Here is a 19,543-nt window from a genome sequence, read left to right as displayed (position 1 = left end):
TGACTTGCAAAACAATGACTTGGTCCCACCTCTGAAATCTGGCCCTTTGTAGTTTTTGCATAATCCTGCAAAGTAACTACATTACGTGTGTTTGTTTGTTCACTAAGCCAAAGAAGAACATTGGAGGAGTTTGTTTTCACTTTTAGCTGTTAAAGATGGCGTGCATTGTGGCCATGTGTTGCAGTTACCCACCAGATCCAGCGGGTAGAACTGTGGGGGAAAAAAAGCTTTGTAGGAAACTAGAGTATATGTAATCATGGCCACATGGGGGCGGAGAGTGGTTAGCATGATTGCCTCATAGTCTGATAATGCGTTAAAATCTTGGTTTGGGCATCCTTGTGTTGCATTTGTTTCTGCCACATTCCAAATAATATGCATATTAGGTAACTGGAGACTGAATTGTGCACAAGCGTGAGTGTGATTGGGTGTTTGTGTGTCCTGCAAGCGGCTGACGACCAATCCTCTTATTACCCATCATGAGAGGCATGATTTATCATCTAGAATAACTTTGACGAGCCGAACGTGATGCAGTGGTAGCAGAAGCAGCACACCGGCTCAATATGCTGCCGGCCAGTGCTGCATAAGCTTCTTCTTCTTCTTTACAATTTTACTGCATTACTGCCATCTTTAGTTTAATTTTATAATATAGACTTTATAATTTATAAAGTCTCTTCTAGAGTCCAGTGCAGCGTAACTATAGTAAACTCTCGGGTGTCAATGCTAAAAATACTTTGTCTGTGTTAGCACTTATAATGACAATATTATTAATATTTGGTTAATATTCAGGTCACGAGATGTAAATAGAGTATTGTTTGCAGGTTTTGGGTGATTATTTAGAGAGTTTTGTGGGCAAAATAGAGAGCCCCTATAGAGTCCAGTGTTAGCTGCCTTTTTTTTTCTCGATTTAAAATGCATGAAAAAAGAAAAACGTGTTAATGTCTTACATAAGTATTGTAAATGATAAACACCACATCTTTTTCAAATGTTTGCGTATTTCCAGTATGACTGATCTTGTAACATGGTCAGAGTGCAGAAGCGTTACTACAGTGAAGTCAATCTCCGGAAATAGCCAAAGATATTCGGAGCGGAATATTCAAAATGGCTGACTTGATTTGTGGCATTTTGTGATTTTTAAACGTTATTTTCACATATTTGGCGGATTGTAATTACAATTGGATATGGTTTAATGGATACAATGAAACACAATTAGGCATATCATGTCAACTTGTTTTTCCACTCTTAAGTTGCATGGGCACGAACAAGCTGTCCGACATGCCAGCATCAAAGCAGGCTCATGAGATCACAGCAGAGGAAGTACACACACACTTTGAATCAGGTGACAGCAAGGCGACGCCATCCCACTTTGAGTCCCACTTTGCTGGCGACAATGCACCTGAGCTCAGGGGTGTGGGGAGAAATTGTGCAGAACGTGCTTCCAGCAAGTGTTTCAGAAAGAGGTTTTGTTCCACCCAATTCCACGCGTTCTTTAAGGTTCCTTGTAGATTTTTTATAAGTATTTTCCACGGGGAGGGAGGTCTTCCTGACGCCATCCAGCTAAGGACAGCGTGTAGGACATGAGGGCGAGTATAAGGATAAAGTTGCACCGGGGCAAAAATATGGAACTCAGACCAAGCTGCGAGAGGGGGGACAAAAGAGGCGACATGAAGGGCGAAGGGGGACAGTTTGAGAACAGGAGGGCCTCGGGAGACAAATTCCATTTATGAGGCAGAGACGGCTGTGAAGATAAAGAATGGTAAACAGGCGAATTTGAGAAAAAGCAGACTATTCCCAGCAGTGGGACCCAGAAATAATCGCGCAAAGTGCTTTTGTGTTTTTTGTGCATTCTTGGAGACAATATGCCTTTGAAAAGCAGCAATTAGTGTTGAATTCCATGTAATAAATTGTTTTTATTCTTCTTTAATCGGCAGACCAGCGTTTGTCTAAAGGGGGGTGTCCAAACTTTTTCGACTTAGTGCCGCACAATGACAAATCAAAGGATACGAGGGCCATTTTATATATTTAATTTTCAAATCCCGACAATATATAACAATAATAAATGATAAATGGGTTATACTTGTATAGCGCTTTTATAATTTTTTTTTAATGTCAGATTTGTGTTATTAGTAGGAGTGCATGATAAACATGGGATAGATAATTATTGTGCCGATATATAAATAATTATGACATCACACCAATAAATCTGTTAACATAAAAAAAAAATAGCTGCGATAACCCGTACAAAAAAAAAAAACAAACAATACAATGAAGTGAGATAGGTGGGCTAGGGTGAGCAAATCCAGTGCTCCTTTTCTCTTACTCGTGTTGTAAACGTCCCCCATAGCTCATTGTAAACAAACATGGCGTTGATCCTTTGAAACAGTGAAGAAGTCCCAGAGGAAGACATTTCATGTTGCGTAACATGTGTTTTGGTAGCATCTTCTCCCGAATCATCAGATAACTAACTGCACTTGGTACATCCCCTTTCCATCGCCAGACTTGATCTGACGCCCCCTTCTGGAGCCCATTTCCCCACATTGATAAAGACATATAAAACTATTATTTTGATCATTAATTGATTACTTAAAAACTGATATGGTTAACATTATGAGATAAATATAAATATGATAATATTAGACAGCGTAGCCTGTGTTTCCCTATTTTCGGTGTCTGCCTGTCATGGGTATTTTCTTCAGCTTATATGACATTTGTAATACTTTTTCCGTTTTTTAAAACCTTGCAAAACATGGAGCATGCTTTTTGCATCAAAAACCACAACACTTCAACACGTCAAAGCATATCAGCCCCCTGAAACGTCAGCATCGTTCCGACGGCGTTTTGAAAGCCAACAAAGTTGCTGAAGAAACTGTCTCAAAGCCAGCCACAAAAAAAGGTTCGCACAAACTACACTTTAAAAAAATAATAAATACAAATAAGTCAATCGGTTATCAGTATCGTTCTTGAGAAGCAGGACGTTATCTGTGTCGGTTTGATAGTGAATGCCTAGTTTTTAGCATCAACAGTCCAACTTTTTCCCGTTACTTTACACTTATTTGCTCGTTTATTCCACTTTTTATGTGGTTTTTGTAATAGCCATTAAGATATTAGCTGCAGGCCTCAAATGGCCCCCGGGCCACATTTTGGACACCCCTGGCCTGAGGTCAACCAAGTTCCACTTCACCCCTTCCATGCCTCTGCACAGAATAAGTGGCATGGATGATGCTTGGATGGATGGATAGGTTGTTTGATGAAATAAACAGTTGCAAGGTATTGGAGAATATAACATTTAAAGATGCACTCCATTGTGCTCATGGAAGGATGTCAAGGACGATTTTTGGCTATGTTTATTTGATCTGCCACTAAATCGTATAAATCATGGATGCAGAGTGACATGTGAAGCCACTTCATACTTTCGTCGGCCATTAAGTGTATGCAACCTTTAATAAGATCCAATATAAGACATGTATCAAAATATGCTCACAGTATGCTCACTTTTTATCTAAACTTTCAGATATATGATCAATGTTCAAATATTTTGACCTTTTCATGTAGCTAAATAGGGTAACCAAAAGACTAGAAACACGTGTCACTATACTACTTACTGCACGTAATAAAACTTGTTTACATCCAGAATTGTTTGAACTTAAAAGGCAAGGACTGGATCTGTATTATATGGGGCAGGTGTGCCCAATGATCTTCATTCAATTAAACCTTTGGGAGCAAACATTTTTTTAAATTAATTATTACAGACTTATTTGGCAAATTTGGTGTTCTGCACATGTCGACACCTTGTCTTGTCTTTCATTCCTGGGGCAAATACTTTGCCTTCTGTGACTGCCTTTATTCTATTACCTCAATAAACACTTCCTGTTTTTCACTTTTAATGCGTACCGCGTGAAAATTCAGTGTGCCTCTGCCCCGAAGCAAAAAAAACGAAATACATTTACAGTGACACCCCTGTCAGGAGGGGTCTGAATACTCATTAAATACAGTGCATCAAGAAAGTATTTACAGCGCTTCACTTTTTCCACATTTTGTTATGTTACAGATTTATTCCAAAATGGAATACGTTGTGCTCAAAATTCTACACACAGTACCCTAAAATGACAATGTGAATTTTTTTTTAAATTTTGCTAATTTATTAAAACAAAAACAAAAACAAAAAATACACATGTACATAAGTATTCACTGCATTTGCTCAAGTCTTTTTGAATACGATGCCACAAGCTTGGCACACCTATCTTTGGGCAGTTTTGCCCATTCCTCTTTGCAGCACCTCTCAAGCTCCATCGGGTTGAATGGGAAGCATTGGTTTTCATCCAGGATGTCTCTGTACATTGCTGCATTTATCTTATTTAGTCTAGTCAGTGAGGTGACCAAGAACCCAATGGTCACTCTGTCACAGCTACAACATTTCTATGTTGAGAGAGGAGAACCTTCCAGAAGGACAACCATCTTTGCAGAAATCCACCAATCAGGCATGTATGGTCGTGGCCAGATGGAAGCCATTCCTTTGTAAAAAGTTTGCTAAAAAGGACCCTGAAATGCTCTCAGACCATGAGAAACAAAATTCTCTGGTCTGATGATGCACAGATTGAACTCTTTGGCGTGAATGCCAGGCATCATGTTTGGAGGAAAATAAGCACCGTTCATCACCAGGCCAATAACATCCCTACTGTGGGGATGTTTTTCTGAGGCGGCAGGAACTGGGAGCCCAGTCAAGATAGAGGGAAAGATGAATGCAACAATGAACAGAGACATCCTGGATGAAAACCAACACTTGCCATGCAACCTGATGGAGCTTGAGAGGTGCTGCAAAGAGGAATGGACAAAACTGCCCAAAGATAGGTGTGGCATCCTATTCAAAAAGACATGAGGCTGTAATTGCTGCCAAAGGTGCATCAACAAAGCATTGAGCAAAGGCTGTGTGAATACTTATGTACATGTGATTTTTTTAGTTTTCACATTGTCATTATGGGGTATTGTGTGTAGAATTTTGAGGACAGAAATGATTTTTTTTTTTTTCAAAATAAGGCTGTAAAATAACAAAATGTGAAAAAGTGAAGTGCTGTTTATACTTTCCGAATGCACTGTAAATTAATATATGAGAAACACTGTGAACACAAAGCTCACAAAACATTGGCTTCATATTTTAATATAAATTCCTCAGAATTTGAGTTGAATGGCTAATTTCTCACTCTTATTTCGAGTCACATGCATTAAGTAGACTCATTTATACAAAATCGCAGTACACAACGTTTATTTTCGAAGGATGTTGTCATTCAATTAGGGCTGCAACTAACTATTAAATTGATAATCGATTAATCTGTCGATTATTACTTCGATTAATCGATTAATAATCGGATAAAAGAGACAAACTACATTTCTATCCTTTCCAGTATTTTATTGAAAAATCTGGCATACTGGCACCATGTTCTGGACATTGGGGATGCAGCATACACCAATAATAACACGGAAATGTAACTCATCAGATCAGAACTGAATCAGATATTGTACACGTTTCTGTTGTGAATAATAAAGGATTCATTTTAGGCTGCTTCTGAATAGTAGCATGAAATATTCCAGCACCTTCATAACGTTTAGTTATACTAAAGCGTCACTCAAATCTAAATATATTTATATAGCTTTATCGGCCCCGGCTACATTGATCCATTATGAAACCAACCTGAGATATTTCTGTCCGTTACGTTTATTTCCAAATTGGTAACCGTGCGTTTTCTCTCTCAAAACGGAGTCAAATGTGCCAGAGACACATTATCAGCCCCGCCTTGCAACAAAGGCATAACGTTAACGTTACTCACAAAAAAGCTGAACTCATGAATGTCTGTTGCCACTATGGACTTAAAAAGTTACGTACTGTGAGCTCTTCCCTTCATCCATGGCTCCAACATGTTTCCCTTTCAGGTGCTCCTGAAGCAATGTTGTACTTCTGTGCCATTTTGCAGGAAACGCTCTTCTTTGAAGTCTTTAAAGTGAAGTGTTCCCACACTTTTGATGACTTAGGTCGTACACTTTTCTCCATTGAAGCAATAACTTCAAGATGTTTCTCCGCTAAACTATCCATACTGTTTTCCTGTGCCATTTTTTAAATGTTTCCAGCAAAGGAGACGACATCGTCACGTGAGCTGTACATGACACATCATTGGCTAGCTTACCTCCACCTCATGAGACGTAGCCTCAGCGCTGTTTTGTACTGTTTTTGTACTTATTTTGATTATTGTTTCTCAGCTGTTTGTAAATGTTGCAGTTTATAAAAAAAAACTAAAAAAAATAAAAAAAAGCTTTCGCGCATGCGCATAGCATAGTTCCAACAAATCGATGACTAAATTAATCGCCAACTATTTTGATAATCGATTTAATCGATTAGTTGTTGCAGCCCTACATTCAATTTATTAAAACAAACTGGTCAAACCCAAAGTAATAACCCATATTTTCATTGGTGGGTAAAGACAGCACATTAAACAAAGTGTCACATGCAGACAGCTGTCTACACTTTTACCCCACCAATACCTAAAGAGCGTATTAGAGTAGTATCACCGTGCATTTTCACCAGTAGTGGCAGAAGATGAATCACAAGTGTAGCGCTACGTTGGAGACGAGCCATAACTTAAGGCCATCAATTAAAGTGTCGTGTGTTGTGTCAAACGTGTCAGTGAGGTCCGTCACAATGAGGACACTCGCACACTCAATGTCAGCGCTCAACCTTAACCTACAACTTTCCACAAGACATGACGGATTGCTCTGACACCACGTTGCATGTTCTCATCTCTTTGCGCACATTCGGTTGTTAGAGCGCAAACCACTCGTGAACATTAGCCCAAAATTGTAGACAATAAATAAGCTGCTAGAGGCGCCATCACTGACACTGTATCTCCCCGGCAACATCTCCGTCAGCGTGGTCCTAATCAGGAGACCGAATCCCTCAAGAAATGTTGTTGGAAGCAGCTGATGACCTCATCTTGTCTTATTTCCCTCCTGCTTCTTTCCGCATGATTGGGTCAAAGGTGGCAAAAGCACCGTCTTTTCTTCAGTGTTTTATTTGCACCGTAGGCCTAATGGGACATTAATGTGGGGGGAATACTCATTTGGACCATCAGCTAGAGCATTAATACAATAAATGTTTATGATAAATTGCTACTGATGAAGATGTCTTTGTGATAAAAAGAGCCCACATCATATAATTTGCCTGGCGGTGAGATCAGATGAGTTATCACTTGCTTGTTAAATAGCTCCTCGGTAATGAATGTGTAATAGCCAGCTTTAACTCACCAACCGCTAGCAACTGTATATACAGCATGAGGGTTAAATGGCTGCAGAAATAAGATAGGTTATTTCAAAATTATGCACAGAATATATGTTTACATTGCTAAATAACTGCTTGAGTATTGAGAGGAGTGAGAATACTTGTACTGAACTGATAACTGGTAAACAATTGAGGTTGCTTAAGTACAGTCTGTAAGTAATACATTATTGAAGTATCTATTTATTTCAACACAAAATGACGCTTTTTCCTCACAAAAGCTCTTCCAGTCTTCCCCTCTTCTTTTTAGTTAGATTTAGTTCTGGGTTCTGACTGGGCCTTTCATAAAACATCTTTTTTTTTTTTTGTGGTTGATTTGGATTTACAGTGTGGTTTGGCTCATCGTCAGCGCTGTTATATGTAATATGTAATCAATATTCTGCATTATATGCACTCACCAAAGCAGGGGTGTCAAACTGTTTTTTATTGAGGGCTATGTTGCAATTATGGCTGCAATCAGAATGCTGCTTGTAATGGTGGATATACACTAAGAAGGGGATTCATATGGCCCCATTTGTCACGGTTTACCTGACACATGAAACATAACAAATTTGGTGCATGTGCTATGCACTTTAGCCACCAGAGGGCAGTATAGTGTTGAATATCTTAAAATGTGTTTTGTGGCAATTCCAACTTTGATTACAGTGTCAGTTGCAATGTAGTGTGGTGCTTTCCATCATTTTGAACAGACCGTATTGCAAAACGATTAACCTCTCCTCTTCCTCTCACCCGAGATCCACCCAGGAAGAGGGCCATATCAATCCCTTCCTTACTGTATATGAATGTACAAATATAACAGTATTGTTACACAATTAGCTTATGCAAATTTGTGTGATTTATCATATTATATACTAACAGATCGATGGATAACTTGCTTTGAAATCACAAGTCAAGGTGACAAGCACACAGTTTATTTAGGTATTGGTCTTGGATTCCCCCCCAAAAAAATGCTTGGATTATTTTTAAAGACTTGTTGGATTGTCAGATAATATTAACATTTTTTACAGTCAAAATTGAAAGAACAAAGACATTTAGCCTGAAAGTGCTTTATTAACACACATTATTTTCAACCTTTTGTGGGCCACCTAAAATTAAGTTGCCTTGTACTGAACAAAAATACTCCCAAAAATTGTTGTAATACATTACAAGCCTTTTAAAGTATTTAAAGAAATGCTAAATTATCATTAAATTTCAAATAACTATTATCATATTATTTTTTAATGCTGCAGCTATTGATTATTTTAGGATAATCTATCAATGAGTTTGTTCGACTAGTCAGATGAAACACACTTAATAATCTCAATGCATAATTAGTAAGGGTGTAACGGTACACAAAAATTTCAGTTCGGTACGTACCTCGGTTTAGAGGTCACGGTTCGGTTCATTTTCGGTACAGTAAGAAAACAACAAAATATGAATTTTTTGGCTATTTATTTACCAAATGTGTAAACAATGGCTTTATCCTTTTAACATTGGGAACACTATAATAATTCTGCCCACGTTAATCAACATTAAACTGCCTCAAGTTGTTGCTCAGATTAAATAAAATGACAAAACTTTTCTTCAACATATAAAAAGTGCAACATTAAACAGTTTCAAGTCAACTCATCATGCTTAATTTATTACAGCATTTGGGAAGCCTGTAGTTGATTTTTATTATGTAAATGTTGTATTTGTATCAACATGTGATAGCAGGGACCCTGCCATTCAAAACTAGGCTGCTCCATTAGTAATGATTAATGTAACTATAGCTGAAAAAATAGTACAATAGTAATAGGAGAGACCACACACACGCACACGCACACACACTGCAAAATGAGCTAACGTTACGCTAAAAGCGAATTAGCCTTCACTTCAAGCCAGGACTGTGAGCGAGCTGAGCTGCAGTTTAAGTTTCTAGAGGGTCAACGGGCTCATAGTGATGTTACTAGTAGTTGACTGGGAGGTGTTTATTTTAATTTGGGGAGAGTACGCTGCCTGATGCTCACCTGCTAAACACCTATCTGCTCGACGCTGAAGCACTGAATCCATGCGCTCTGAATACGCACTGCTGATTGGCTGTTGCCGCTTTTTGTGTAACCAATCAGATGGTTGTGTGGGTGGGACAATGCTGGGTGCTGAGACAGAGGCAGAAGAAGCAAAGCAGCTTGTTAAGACTTTAGCTTAGAAACTTGTTCGGTACACCCCCGTACCGAACCGAAAACCCCGTACCGAAACGGTTCAATACAAAACACGTACCGTTACACCCCTAGTATTTAGTGAGATGTATGGTTTCATATGGATAAAGTACTACTCCTCCAGGTCAAAAACACAACACAATGGAGCAACAATGGGTATTTTTTCCTGCTATATAATATTTATGAGGAGTGGTTGTTACTATAAATTAGCCTAAAGTAAAGTAGTATAAGAATAGCTAGAGAAAAAAAAAAAAAACACAAGAGGGTTCCAAGATGAGCTTTTTTCGCCTGTAGAGTAGGAGAAAAAAATGCACTTGAAGATGCCTGAAGGGATCGCTCAGCCTCTGTTCTGGTCTAAATTTGTCCCTGAAGTGTGTGCGTGTCCAATGTGAAGAGTGTGTCTCCTTAGGAATGCAATGTTATAAACACACAGGGTGATGTGACGAGGATGACAAACAGGAGTGCTGTGCTCTCCATGATGATCAACCTGAGCTGGAGCTACAATGTTGACTGCATATTGCAAGCTCCAGTTGTCTTCCTCTGTGCTTCACTGCATCGCAGGGACCGATATGCATGACCCGGAGTCATACACAACGCTGTGTAATAATTGCTCATTTCAGATGTTTAACTGCACACTTCACATGCGTCTAACTGTTTCTACTGTAGGCACATATGTTGCTATGCAGATGTGTCCCCCCGTGCCATCACTGAGATGTGATCAAAACAAAATGGAATATGTGGGTGTGTGAATTTTATAGCCGCATGATTTTGTTGAGAGATGTTTTGCATCACGACTGAAATTGGATTCTTTAAACAAGTGGTGTTTTTGTAAGGTGTGGCACCATCACATCCCGAGAGAAGACGTCATCAGCAGCCATCTCTGAGAGATTGGTTAGTGGACAATTGGTACTAGGGATGGGCTAAAATGGCCTAAAAGGTACATTGCGATATATATTGCAGCCTCTTGCCATAACAATATATATCATATGTACAGTATTATACAGTGCATTCGGAAAGTATTTGCTTCACTTCCAGAAGGACAATCATCTCTGCAGCAATCCACCAATCAGACCAGTATACTATAGTGGCCGGACGGAAGCCATTTCTTAGTTAAAAAAAGTTTCTGGTTTCTGGTCTGATGAGACAAAAGATTGAACTCTTTGGCGTGAATGCCAGGCATCATGTTTGGAGGAAAATAAGCACCGTTCATCACCAGGCCAATATCATCCCTACTCTGGGCATGTTTTTCAGTGGCAGGAACTGGGAGATTAGATAGAGAGAAAGATGAATGCAGCAATGAACAGAGACACCCTGGATGAAAACCAACGCTTACCATCCAACTTGATGGAGCTTGAGAGGTGCTGCAAAGAGGAAAGGGCAAAACTGCCCAAAGATAGGTGTGCCAAGCTTGTGGCATCGTATTGTTTTGCAGCTTTCTTTACTCCTTCTCAAACATATTTAGTAGTCTTATCAAACTTACAAAGCACATACTCTCTGTCTCACCGCCTCGCTCATGGCTAGCGAGCTGCTAAGCTAGTCACGATCCAAAGCAACTATGAAGCAACTACGAAGGCGTCTGCTCCCTTAGGCTGCTGCTAGTCTTCGCCTAGAGCTCCGAAAACAGCAAGAATTCGACTCGGTGAAAGAAACAAAGTGAGCATGGCTCCCTGCTCTTCGTGCACCGTTCTCATGGATAGGTCGATCATAACATTTTATTGGAATGCATCAAAACACGTATTGGTATGTTAAATTTAGCCTTTTCTTGGTTTAACTGCTATCTTACTGACAGGATGCAGTGCGTCTCCCATAACAATGTGACCTCAGAGTATGTTAAAGTAACATGTGGAGTTCCACAGGGTTCAATTCTTGGCCCTGCACTCTTCAGCATCTACATGCTCCCACTAGGTGACATCATACGCAAATACGGCGTTAGCTTTCACTGTTATGCTGACAACACCCAACTTTACATTCCCCTAAAGCTGACCAACACGCCAGATTGTGGTCATCTGGAGGCGTGTCTAAATTAAATCAAACAATGGATGTCGAGCAACTTTTTGCATCTTAACGCTAAGAAAAGAGAAATGTTGATTTATCGGTCCTGCTGGACACCGGCACTTATTTAATAATACCACAAACCTTTGACAACAAAACAATTATACTCTTTGTACAAAGCAACTAGGTATAGAATCTGGGCATAATATTCGACCCAACTCTCGTTTGAGTCACACATTAAGAGTGTTACTCAAACAGCCTTCTTTAATCTCCATAATATCGCAAAAATGTGTCCTATTTTGTCCATCACGACACAGAGATCATTATTCATGCGTTCGTTACGTCTCGTCTCCATTACTGTAACGTATTATTTTTGGGTGTCCCTATATCTAGCATTGAAAGACTACAGTTGGTACAAAATGCGGCTGCTAGACTTTTGTCAAGAACAAGAAAGTTTGATCATCTTACGCCTATACTGGCTCACCTGCACTGGCTTCTTGTGCAGGTGAGGATAATCGTTAAAAAAAACAAAAAAACTTAACGGTCTAGCTCCATCCCATCTTGCTGATTGTATTGTACCATATGTCCCGGCCACACATCTAAGAACTCCAGCTTATTAGTGATTTCCAGAGCCCCAAAAAAGTATGCAGGCTTTAGAGCGTTTTCTATTCGAGCTCCAGTACTCTGGAATGCCCTCCCGGTAACAGTTAGAGATTTTACCTCAGTAGAAGTATTTAAGTCCCATCTTAAAACTCATTTGTATACTCTAGCCTTTAAATAGACCTCTTTTTGGTTTTTTAGACCAGTTGATCTGCTGTCTCTCTTTTCTGCTCTGCCCCTATCCCCTGCGTAGAGAGGTTATCAGGTGACCACAGATCAGCCTACACGGAGGAAGCGCTAGCTGTTCCAAGTCGGGACCCAAAGTGGACAGTTGGTGATGTCTCTGCGCTGTCTTCTTGTCTCCATTCAATATGATCCCTTGCTGGTCTCCCAATGGACTGGACTTTCACATGAAGTCGGGACCCGGGGTGGATCACTCCTTATGCATCAGTCGGTGATGTCTCGGCGCCCCGACGTGTCTCCATGCAAGGGGATCCTCTGCTGTCCCCACTATGGACTGGACTCTCACATTATTAACCGTATCCACTCGGCATCAATTGCACCGGTCACCCAAGGGTCCCTTCCAAGATTTCTTGGTGTTCCCATCGGGTTGAGTTTTTTCTTGCCCTGATGTGGGATCTGAGTCAAGGATGTCGTGGCTTGTGCAGCCCTTTGAAACATTTGTGATTAAGGGCTATATAAGTGAACTTTGATTGATTGATGATTGATATTCAAAAATGCTTCAGGCTATAATTACTGACAAAGGTGCATCAACAAAGTAGTGAGCAAATGCTGTATTAATACGTTTGCAAAAAAGCAACCCTTTTCACATTGTGGTTATGGTGGGGTATTGTGTGTGGAATTTTGAGAACAAAAATGAATTATTTCAATATTGGAAAAGGCTGTAATATAACAAAATGTGGAAAAAGCAAAGAGCTGTGAATACTTTTCGGATGCACTACATAAATGATAATAATACTTCAAAATGGGTTAAAAAAGGCTCCTAATTTAGCTGCTGGCGGATGCGCTAAGATATTGCATCATTTCCAGCTGTAATATTTTCCCCAAAATATTACTAATCTTCTTCATTTGCTGCCAATAACTGGTTACTTTCTGTTGGAAAAATTAATACTTTGGGTAAAATGTAATAAACATTTATTATTCTGTAGTTTGGAGGTGATACTACGAATTGTGGGTATTGATCCAATACCAAGTAGTTAAAGAGGCAGTATTGTTGATACTGATACTTTAACATTTTCAATCTCTTTGAATGATTACATTTTTGATCAAAATTATAATTAGACAAAAACACAGAATGACAGTGTAACAATATCATTTAAATATTAACATAATTTCCTTATTTCCTTTTTATTTTTAAATAAAGTCAAAATATCAAGAATAACTAAACAAAAAAATAACTATTATTGGATGTTAGCTGAGATAGGCTCCAGCGCCCCCCGCGACTCCAAAAGGGAATAAGCGGTAGAAAATGGATGGATGGATATATAAATAATTTCGTTTTTGCCTTAAGTCCAGGAACTTATTTCCTGAGTTTTAAAAACAAAAACGACAAAATATTTTGTAAGAGTAAAAAATATCGATCTAATCACTGTAGTATCGACCGTATACAAAGACTACTACTGTTGGTATTTGTACTAATCAACTCACCCCTGTTTACATTCAAGAGCCCCAGCTTAGAAGTTAGTATGGCTTCTTGTATCCTCTTTCGGTGTGTAATGTAGCATGTTTAGCTAATCCTGGTTCTCCAGTGATAAAGATACCTGTGAGAAACGTAGGAGGGACATTAGCTGGGAGTTTGCTAGCGAGGACATTGAGTCGATGACGAGTTCGTTGCAGCTTGTTGCAGTCAAATTTGCATGCATTGTCACGATATGATAATAATATTAAAATCTCTATTTTCGGCCAAATTGATATCATTTATATTAGAGATATTAGACGATAAATGCTTTAAAATGTAATTTCGGAACTTATCGGTATGTTTTTTTATTTTTTTTATTTTTTATTAAATCAACATGTTGTTGTTGTTTTTATCCAATTTGATTTTATTGTTGTGATTTTGTACGGTGTCCTTGAGTGCCCAGAAAGGCGCCTTGTAAATAAAATGTATTATTATTATTACGAAAAACACAAGATACACTTACAATTTGTGCACCAACCCAAAAAACCTCCCTCCCCCAATCCCCCCAATCACAAAAGGGTTGTTTCTTTCTGTTATTACTATTTCTGGTTCCTACATTATATGTCAATATATATCAATACAGTCTGCAAGGGATACAGTCCGTAAGCACACATGATTGTGCGTGCTGCTGGTCCACTAATAGTACTAACCTTTAACAGTTAATTTGACTCATTTTCATTCATTACTAGTTTCTATGTAACTGTTTTTATATTGTTTTACTTTCTTTTTTATTCAAGAAAATGTTTTTAATTTATTTATCTTATTTTATTTTATTTTATTTTTTTAAAAAGGACCTTATCTTCACCATACCTGGTTGTCCAAATTAGGCATAATAATGTGTTAATTCCACGACTGTATATATCAGTATCGGTTGATATCGGTATTGGTTGAAATCGGTATCGGTAATTAAAGAGTTGGACAATATCGGATATCGGCAAAAAGCCATTATCGGACATCCCTAATTTATATTGTATATCGTCTATATTGCACAACCCTAACTCATACCATAATTGTAGTAAGGTGGATAGGATGCTGCGGAGATTTTATATGTGCACACAACGCAGGTTGGAGTGCGGTTGAATTTATGTGTGCTTTAAACAGAACATTTGATCAATACAATTGTTGATCATAACCAGATTGTCTTGCAGGCATTTACAGTGCACCAGGAAAGTATTTCAGGCACTTAATTTTTTCCCCAAATTTTTTTTATATTACAGCATTATTTCAAAATGGAATAAAGCCATTTTTGTCCTCAAAATAAAAAAAAATAAAAAAATCACATTGTCATTATGAGGAATTGTCTGTTGAATTTTGAGGACAAAATACATTCATTCCATTTTGGAATAAGGCTTTGACATCACAAAATGCGGAAAAAGTGAAGTCTGTGAATATTTTCTGGATGCACTGTATATTCTTTTGTTTACAACCATGCTATTAGTCCACTGTGGACTAATTCAGTAGTTTAGGTCTGATAAGAATCAATTGTTGGTAAAAAAAAAAAAAAAAGCTATATAGTTAGGTCAGTTTGTAAGCCTCACAAAGTTGTGTGCATTCATAATCAAGTTATCAATGGGAAATTAGTGTTTAAAGGAAGACAAGGCTGTCAGTCAAAAGTGTAAAAAAAACAGACGCCATTGCTCACTTTGTCAGATCTTGCTCACTTGTATTTATTGTTTTGGGAGCCTGTGCCAGCAATGATTCCTCGATTTCAGAGAGACGGCATCAAACGCACAACAATGGCACGTTTCCATGGTAGCGGCTGAGAGCAGAAAACAGATGTGGGTTGAGAGTATAAAGAGTGCGTGGACTCCATCAGCATAGTGTGGAGTACGAGTACTCTGTTTTGACAGGGGAATTGATTTCCTAATTAAGTGCGTTTGAGAGCGGTGTAGATGGAAGAAGACGTGAATGTGAAGGATGGAGGTGACTCTAGGGTACTCCTTTTAGCGCTAGAAAGCCCTCCAGGCAGAGATGTCGTTTAAAGAACAGAAACCGACGTAATGTGGAGTAAATTCATGTTTTCTATGCTTCTTTCACGCCTTGATTTGTTTTTTTTCTCTGCTTAAACCACAGCTCCTCTCAAAACGATCCCTCGGCGACGGTCGGCAAAGTCCGAGACTTGGCCTCGTTCCGTCGCCACTTCAGAATGGGCTTCATGACCATGCCGGCCTCCCAGGACCTTTCTCCTCACTCGTGTGCCTCAGCCATGGCGCCGCGGTCGCAATCCTGCCATGCGGTCGGTGCCGGAGACGCAAGTCTTGAGAACGGAGATTACTCTGACAGCCAATCTCAACATGGTGGCCGATGCCCGCCGGCCAAACCCAAGCGTCACCCCAGCACTCGCCTCAGCTCCTCATCTGCTGACAGCCGAGGACCTCCCGAGACGCCGCCGCCTCCCCCGCCCTCCCACTCACAGTCCAAACACTCAGAGAAGAAAAATGGTTAGAAGTGTGTTCCCATGTACTCACAAAATGATCCCTTGTCTTAACACTTTTTCTCTACTCCCGCAGCCATGAAGAAGTCTGACTCTGGAGATATTGGTTCAAAAAAGGTACCTCCTTTAAAACCCAAGAGAAGTCCCAGCACCCAGCTCACCTTTGACACCCTTCCTTCACGCGTGCCTCCTTCTGCCGCCTCCCTCCCTTTTCAGGGAGCCGACTCTCAGATCCAAATGAGGGATGGGGAAGAAGAGCCCGTCTACATCGAGATGGTGGGTCAAGTGTTTACCAGAGAGAGCCAGACGGCCACACCCCACCCTGTCACCCCCGTAGCCACCACGCCCGATTCAGACTCGGACCAAAGTGAGGCCATCTATGAAGAGATGAAATACCCAATGCAAGAGAACCGAGAGTCACATAGACACCTGCCTAACAAACATGAGAAAATGAAAAGTTCGAAACATTACCACGTTGCCCCCTCGCCCTCTAGTAGCTCCTCCTCACTGCCAAGGCCCTCCTCTTCCTCTCCGTCCTATTCCAAACCCAAAGCTACCGTCTCCATTTCCCATTCGTCCCCTTTGCCTTCCTCGGCTTCCTCTACCCCTGTTCCACAGGCCATGTCCACCAGTCCCCACACCCCACGAGCTCCTACACCCTACCTGCTGCAAGGAAGCAAATGCGATTCAGAGTCCAACACAAAGATCCCAGCCCCTTTCCCGAATCTTCTCCAACATCGGCCCCCGCTGCTGGCTTTCCCTCAACCAGCTGCAGCGTCCAGTGGCGTTAGCGTGCAGAACAAGGGTTCTGGATCCTCTAAAATGGGAACTCAAACATCCAGCGTGACCACTCAAGCCGGCTCCTCGTCTTCAACTTCCTCCAACGTTCCAGCATCAGGCTCCAAAGAGCCATCGGGAGGAAGTGTAACACCCCAGGAAAAACATAGTAGAGATTCCCAGTTGGGACCCGCTCCCGGACTCAGAGCAAGGAGTCACTCAACGCCCCTGCCTCCTTCTTCCAAGTCGACGTCACCTTTCTCACATCACCACCACCACCCTCACCATCGGCCGTCACACTACCATCACTATCGCAAGCCAGAGCGGGGAGATTCTCCCGCCCCAACCAAAAGCGGCTGTCAGACTTCCTCACAGGCCACCGTGCAGACCCAAACTTCAAGTACGTGTAAGGAAGGGAAGTCTGTCAGCTTTCTTCTCAAGATGGACAAAGGAGAGAAGGACAAGGACAGAGACAAGGATAGGGATCGGGGTAGAGACAAGGACAGGGAGAGAGATAAGGACAGGGACCGGGACGGAGGTCCGCATTCTTTGCAGCTGGATCTGTCCTCAAGTAGTCAAACCTCTCAAGGCAGCACCAGCTCGACCCCAACACCCCTGTCCTCATCCCAGCGTCCTCATTCCCGTCCTCATCTGCGCTCTCACACACCTCACAGCCTTCCAGCTTACAAGCCGCCATCCTCCGACAGCCCCCTGCTGTGGACTTACCCCTCCGGAGGCTTTCGGAGACCGCCGGCTTACGAGAGCTTGAGAGGAAGCTCCCACACGCCGTCTCTGCAGCAGCCCTCCAGTCTCACCGGCGCTAGCGAGGGGCTATCCAAGGGTAACGAGTCCAAATCTGGCTTCATGCCATGGGACAGCAGCGCTAGCTTAGCTGCTGATGAAGGCGCTTACTGGCCCATGCAGAGGAAATTATCCTTCAGCCATGGAAGCAGAGAAAGTGAAAGTAAGTCAGAGGTCATTTTCTTTTGATGCAGTATCCGTAAAAGATTATTTCCGTGCTCACTCTTGTCCTCTCTATGCCAGAAGAAGAAGCACGGACTTGGAATGGCAGCGCTGATGCCTTATTGAGGATGGATAAGGAAGAGTTTGCAGTGGGGCTGCGTAGGGGGCCTTCAAGCATCCCAGTGCACTTCAGTGGCGCCACCAGCAGGACTCTTGGTCACAGTGAGTGGTTGGCGGGCGCAGACAGCAACTCTGGATTTAGAGCCTTGCCCAGAGCTGGGATGCCTCTTCCCTGCCAGACGTTTCCTGCCTGTCGCAATGGAGGTGAGTCGTGTTCCTAGTCATTAAATCCCAAAAAACTCAAATCAGCGTTTACTTACGCTCTTTTATACGCAGTTTTTTTGGTCTGCTTTTATTTGAGATCATATGAAACTCAACTTGATTTAAAGGAGCATTTAACAAGCAGCAAGTCTTTCTTCCGTCATAAAAGTCGAACAACTCTAAATCCTCCGAGTCTCTTTGTCATTCTGCACATCTTTCTATATCCTCCTCATATCGACACGCTACTTACTGTACCTTGACAATGAGAGCAATGCTTTTCTTCACGCAGAGCCAGGAAAGGACACATTTCTGAGTCCGCAAAAAACCGAAGTGAAAATGTGCCAATGGGCCGCGGGACAAACACAGTGATTTTAAGCGCACAGCAACAGCATGAGTGAGAGCTTTAGCCCCATACTGTAAGGTAGTAGAGATTATGAAATTAGATTAGGGCTGTTAAACTCATTTTCATTGAAGGCCACAACGCAATCATGGCTGCCTTTAGAGGGCCACTAGTAACAGTGAAGTAAATGTATATTAATTTATTACACAAATAATAGCTTCATTATCAGGTTGTCGAAGTGGGGTCCTAAGTAAAAAGTTTGAAGATCTGTTTTCTGCCATTTAAATATGTAAGTTATAAATTATTAAAAAAAAAAAAAACAGTCATAAATGTTGATATAGAAGAAATATAAAAAGTTCAATAATAAGTTAATCGAAATTAAGAATGTCTAAGTCTACCTACACCCCCTATAAAAAAATATGAAATTATTTGTTCCATCTGGATAGCAGCAACCCTAATTTTGAACACTTCACTCAACACAGACGTCACGACGTCATCAAAGATCCCCCTTTAAACATTCCAACACAGCTCCAGAATTTTGGAACAATAATGAGATGATAGAAGAAAGGTAAACATACAATACATCTATGTGTGGCAGCATAGGAGAAATGTATGTAGAAGTTTCACTTTTGCATCTCATTGCCCATAACTGTGGTGCATTCAAAGACCCTTGATAAAAGTTAAACACAGAGTCGTCACTAATTTTTAATGAAAGGTATATATTTTTTCTGAAGTAACGGAAAACTTGACAGATGTATAATCATATTTAAATTAATAATGACAGGTTATATGATTATTTAAATTCACAATCTGGCCATTTTAAATTGAATTGTTGCCCTTTTTGTATAAACAACCTTTTTTTAAAAAACAAATCCAAATCATTTCGAATGTACTGTATATCAAGATATGTTCTAGACATGCT

General features: G+C 40.6%; 2 protein-coding genes across 2 annotated transcripts in view; one reads left to right on the top strand and one right to left on the bottom strand.

Annotated features, from left to right (window-relative positions):
* The window catches only part of mogat3b (monoacylglycerol O-acyltransferase 3b), an 83,820-nt gene extending 77,819 nt beyond the window's left edge, over positions 1 to 6,001 (bottom strand). Inside the window, exon 1 of the mRNA XM_061962244.2 lies at positions 5,876 to 6,001. The gene's annotated coding sequence lies outside the window, so the exon portion shown is untranslated. The remainder of the gene's footprint in view (positions 1 to 5,875) is intronic.
* LOC133607525 (neuronal tyrosine-phosphorylated phosphoinositide-3-kinase adapter 1) overlaps positions 1 to 19,543 on the top strand; it is a 90,595-nt gene that overhangs the window by 57,384 nt on the left and 13,668 nt on the right. The window contains exons 4-6 of the mRNA XM_061962240.1: positions 15,860 to 16,227; positions 16,297 to 17,961; positions 18,042 to 18,284. Of these exons, the coding sequence (XP_061818224.1) occupies positions 15,860 to 16,227; positions 16,297 to 17,961; positions 18,042 to 18,284 (2,276 nt within the window). The remainder of the gene's footprint in view (positions 1 to 15,859; positions 16,228 to 16,296; positions 17,962 to 18,041; positions 18,285 to 19,543) is intronic.

Source organism: Nerophis lumbriciformis, linkage group LG09 (genome assembly GCF_033978685.3).
Source record: "Nerophis lumbriciformis linkage group LG09, RoL_Nlum_v2.1, whole genome shotgun sequence".
In the NCBI taxonomy this organism is placed as follows: Eukaryota; Metazoa; Chordata; class Actinopteri; order Syngnathiformes; family Syngnathidae; genus Nerophis; species Nerophis lumbriciformis.
Note: the sequence above shows the minus strand (reverse complement) of the source record. Positions and strands in the feature narration are given on the sequence as shown.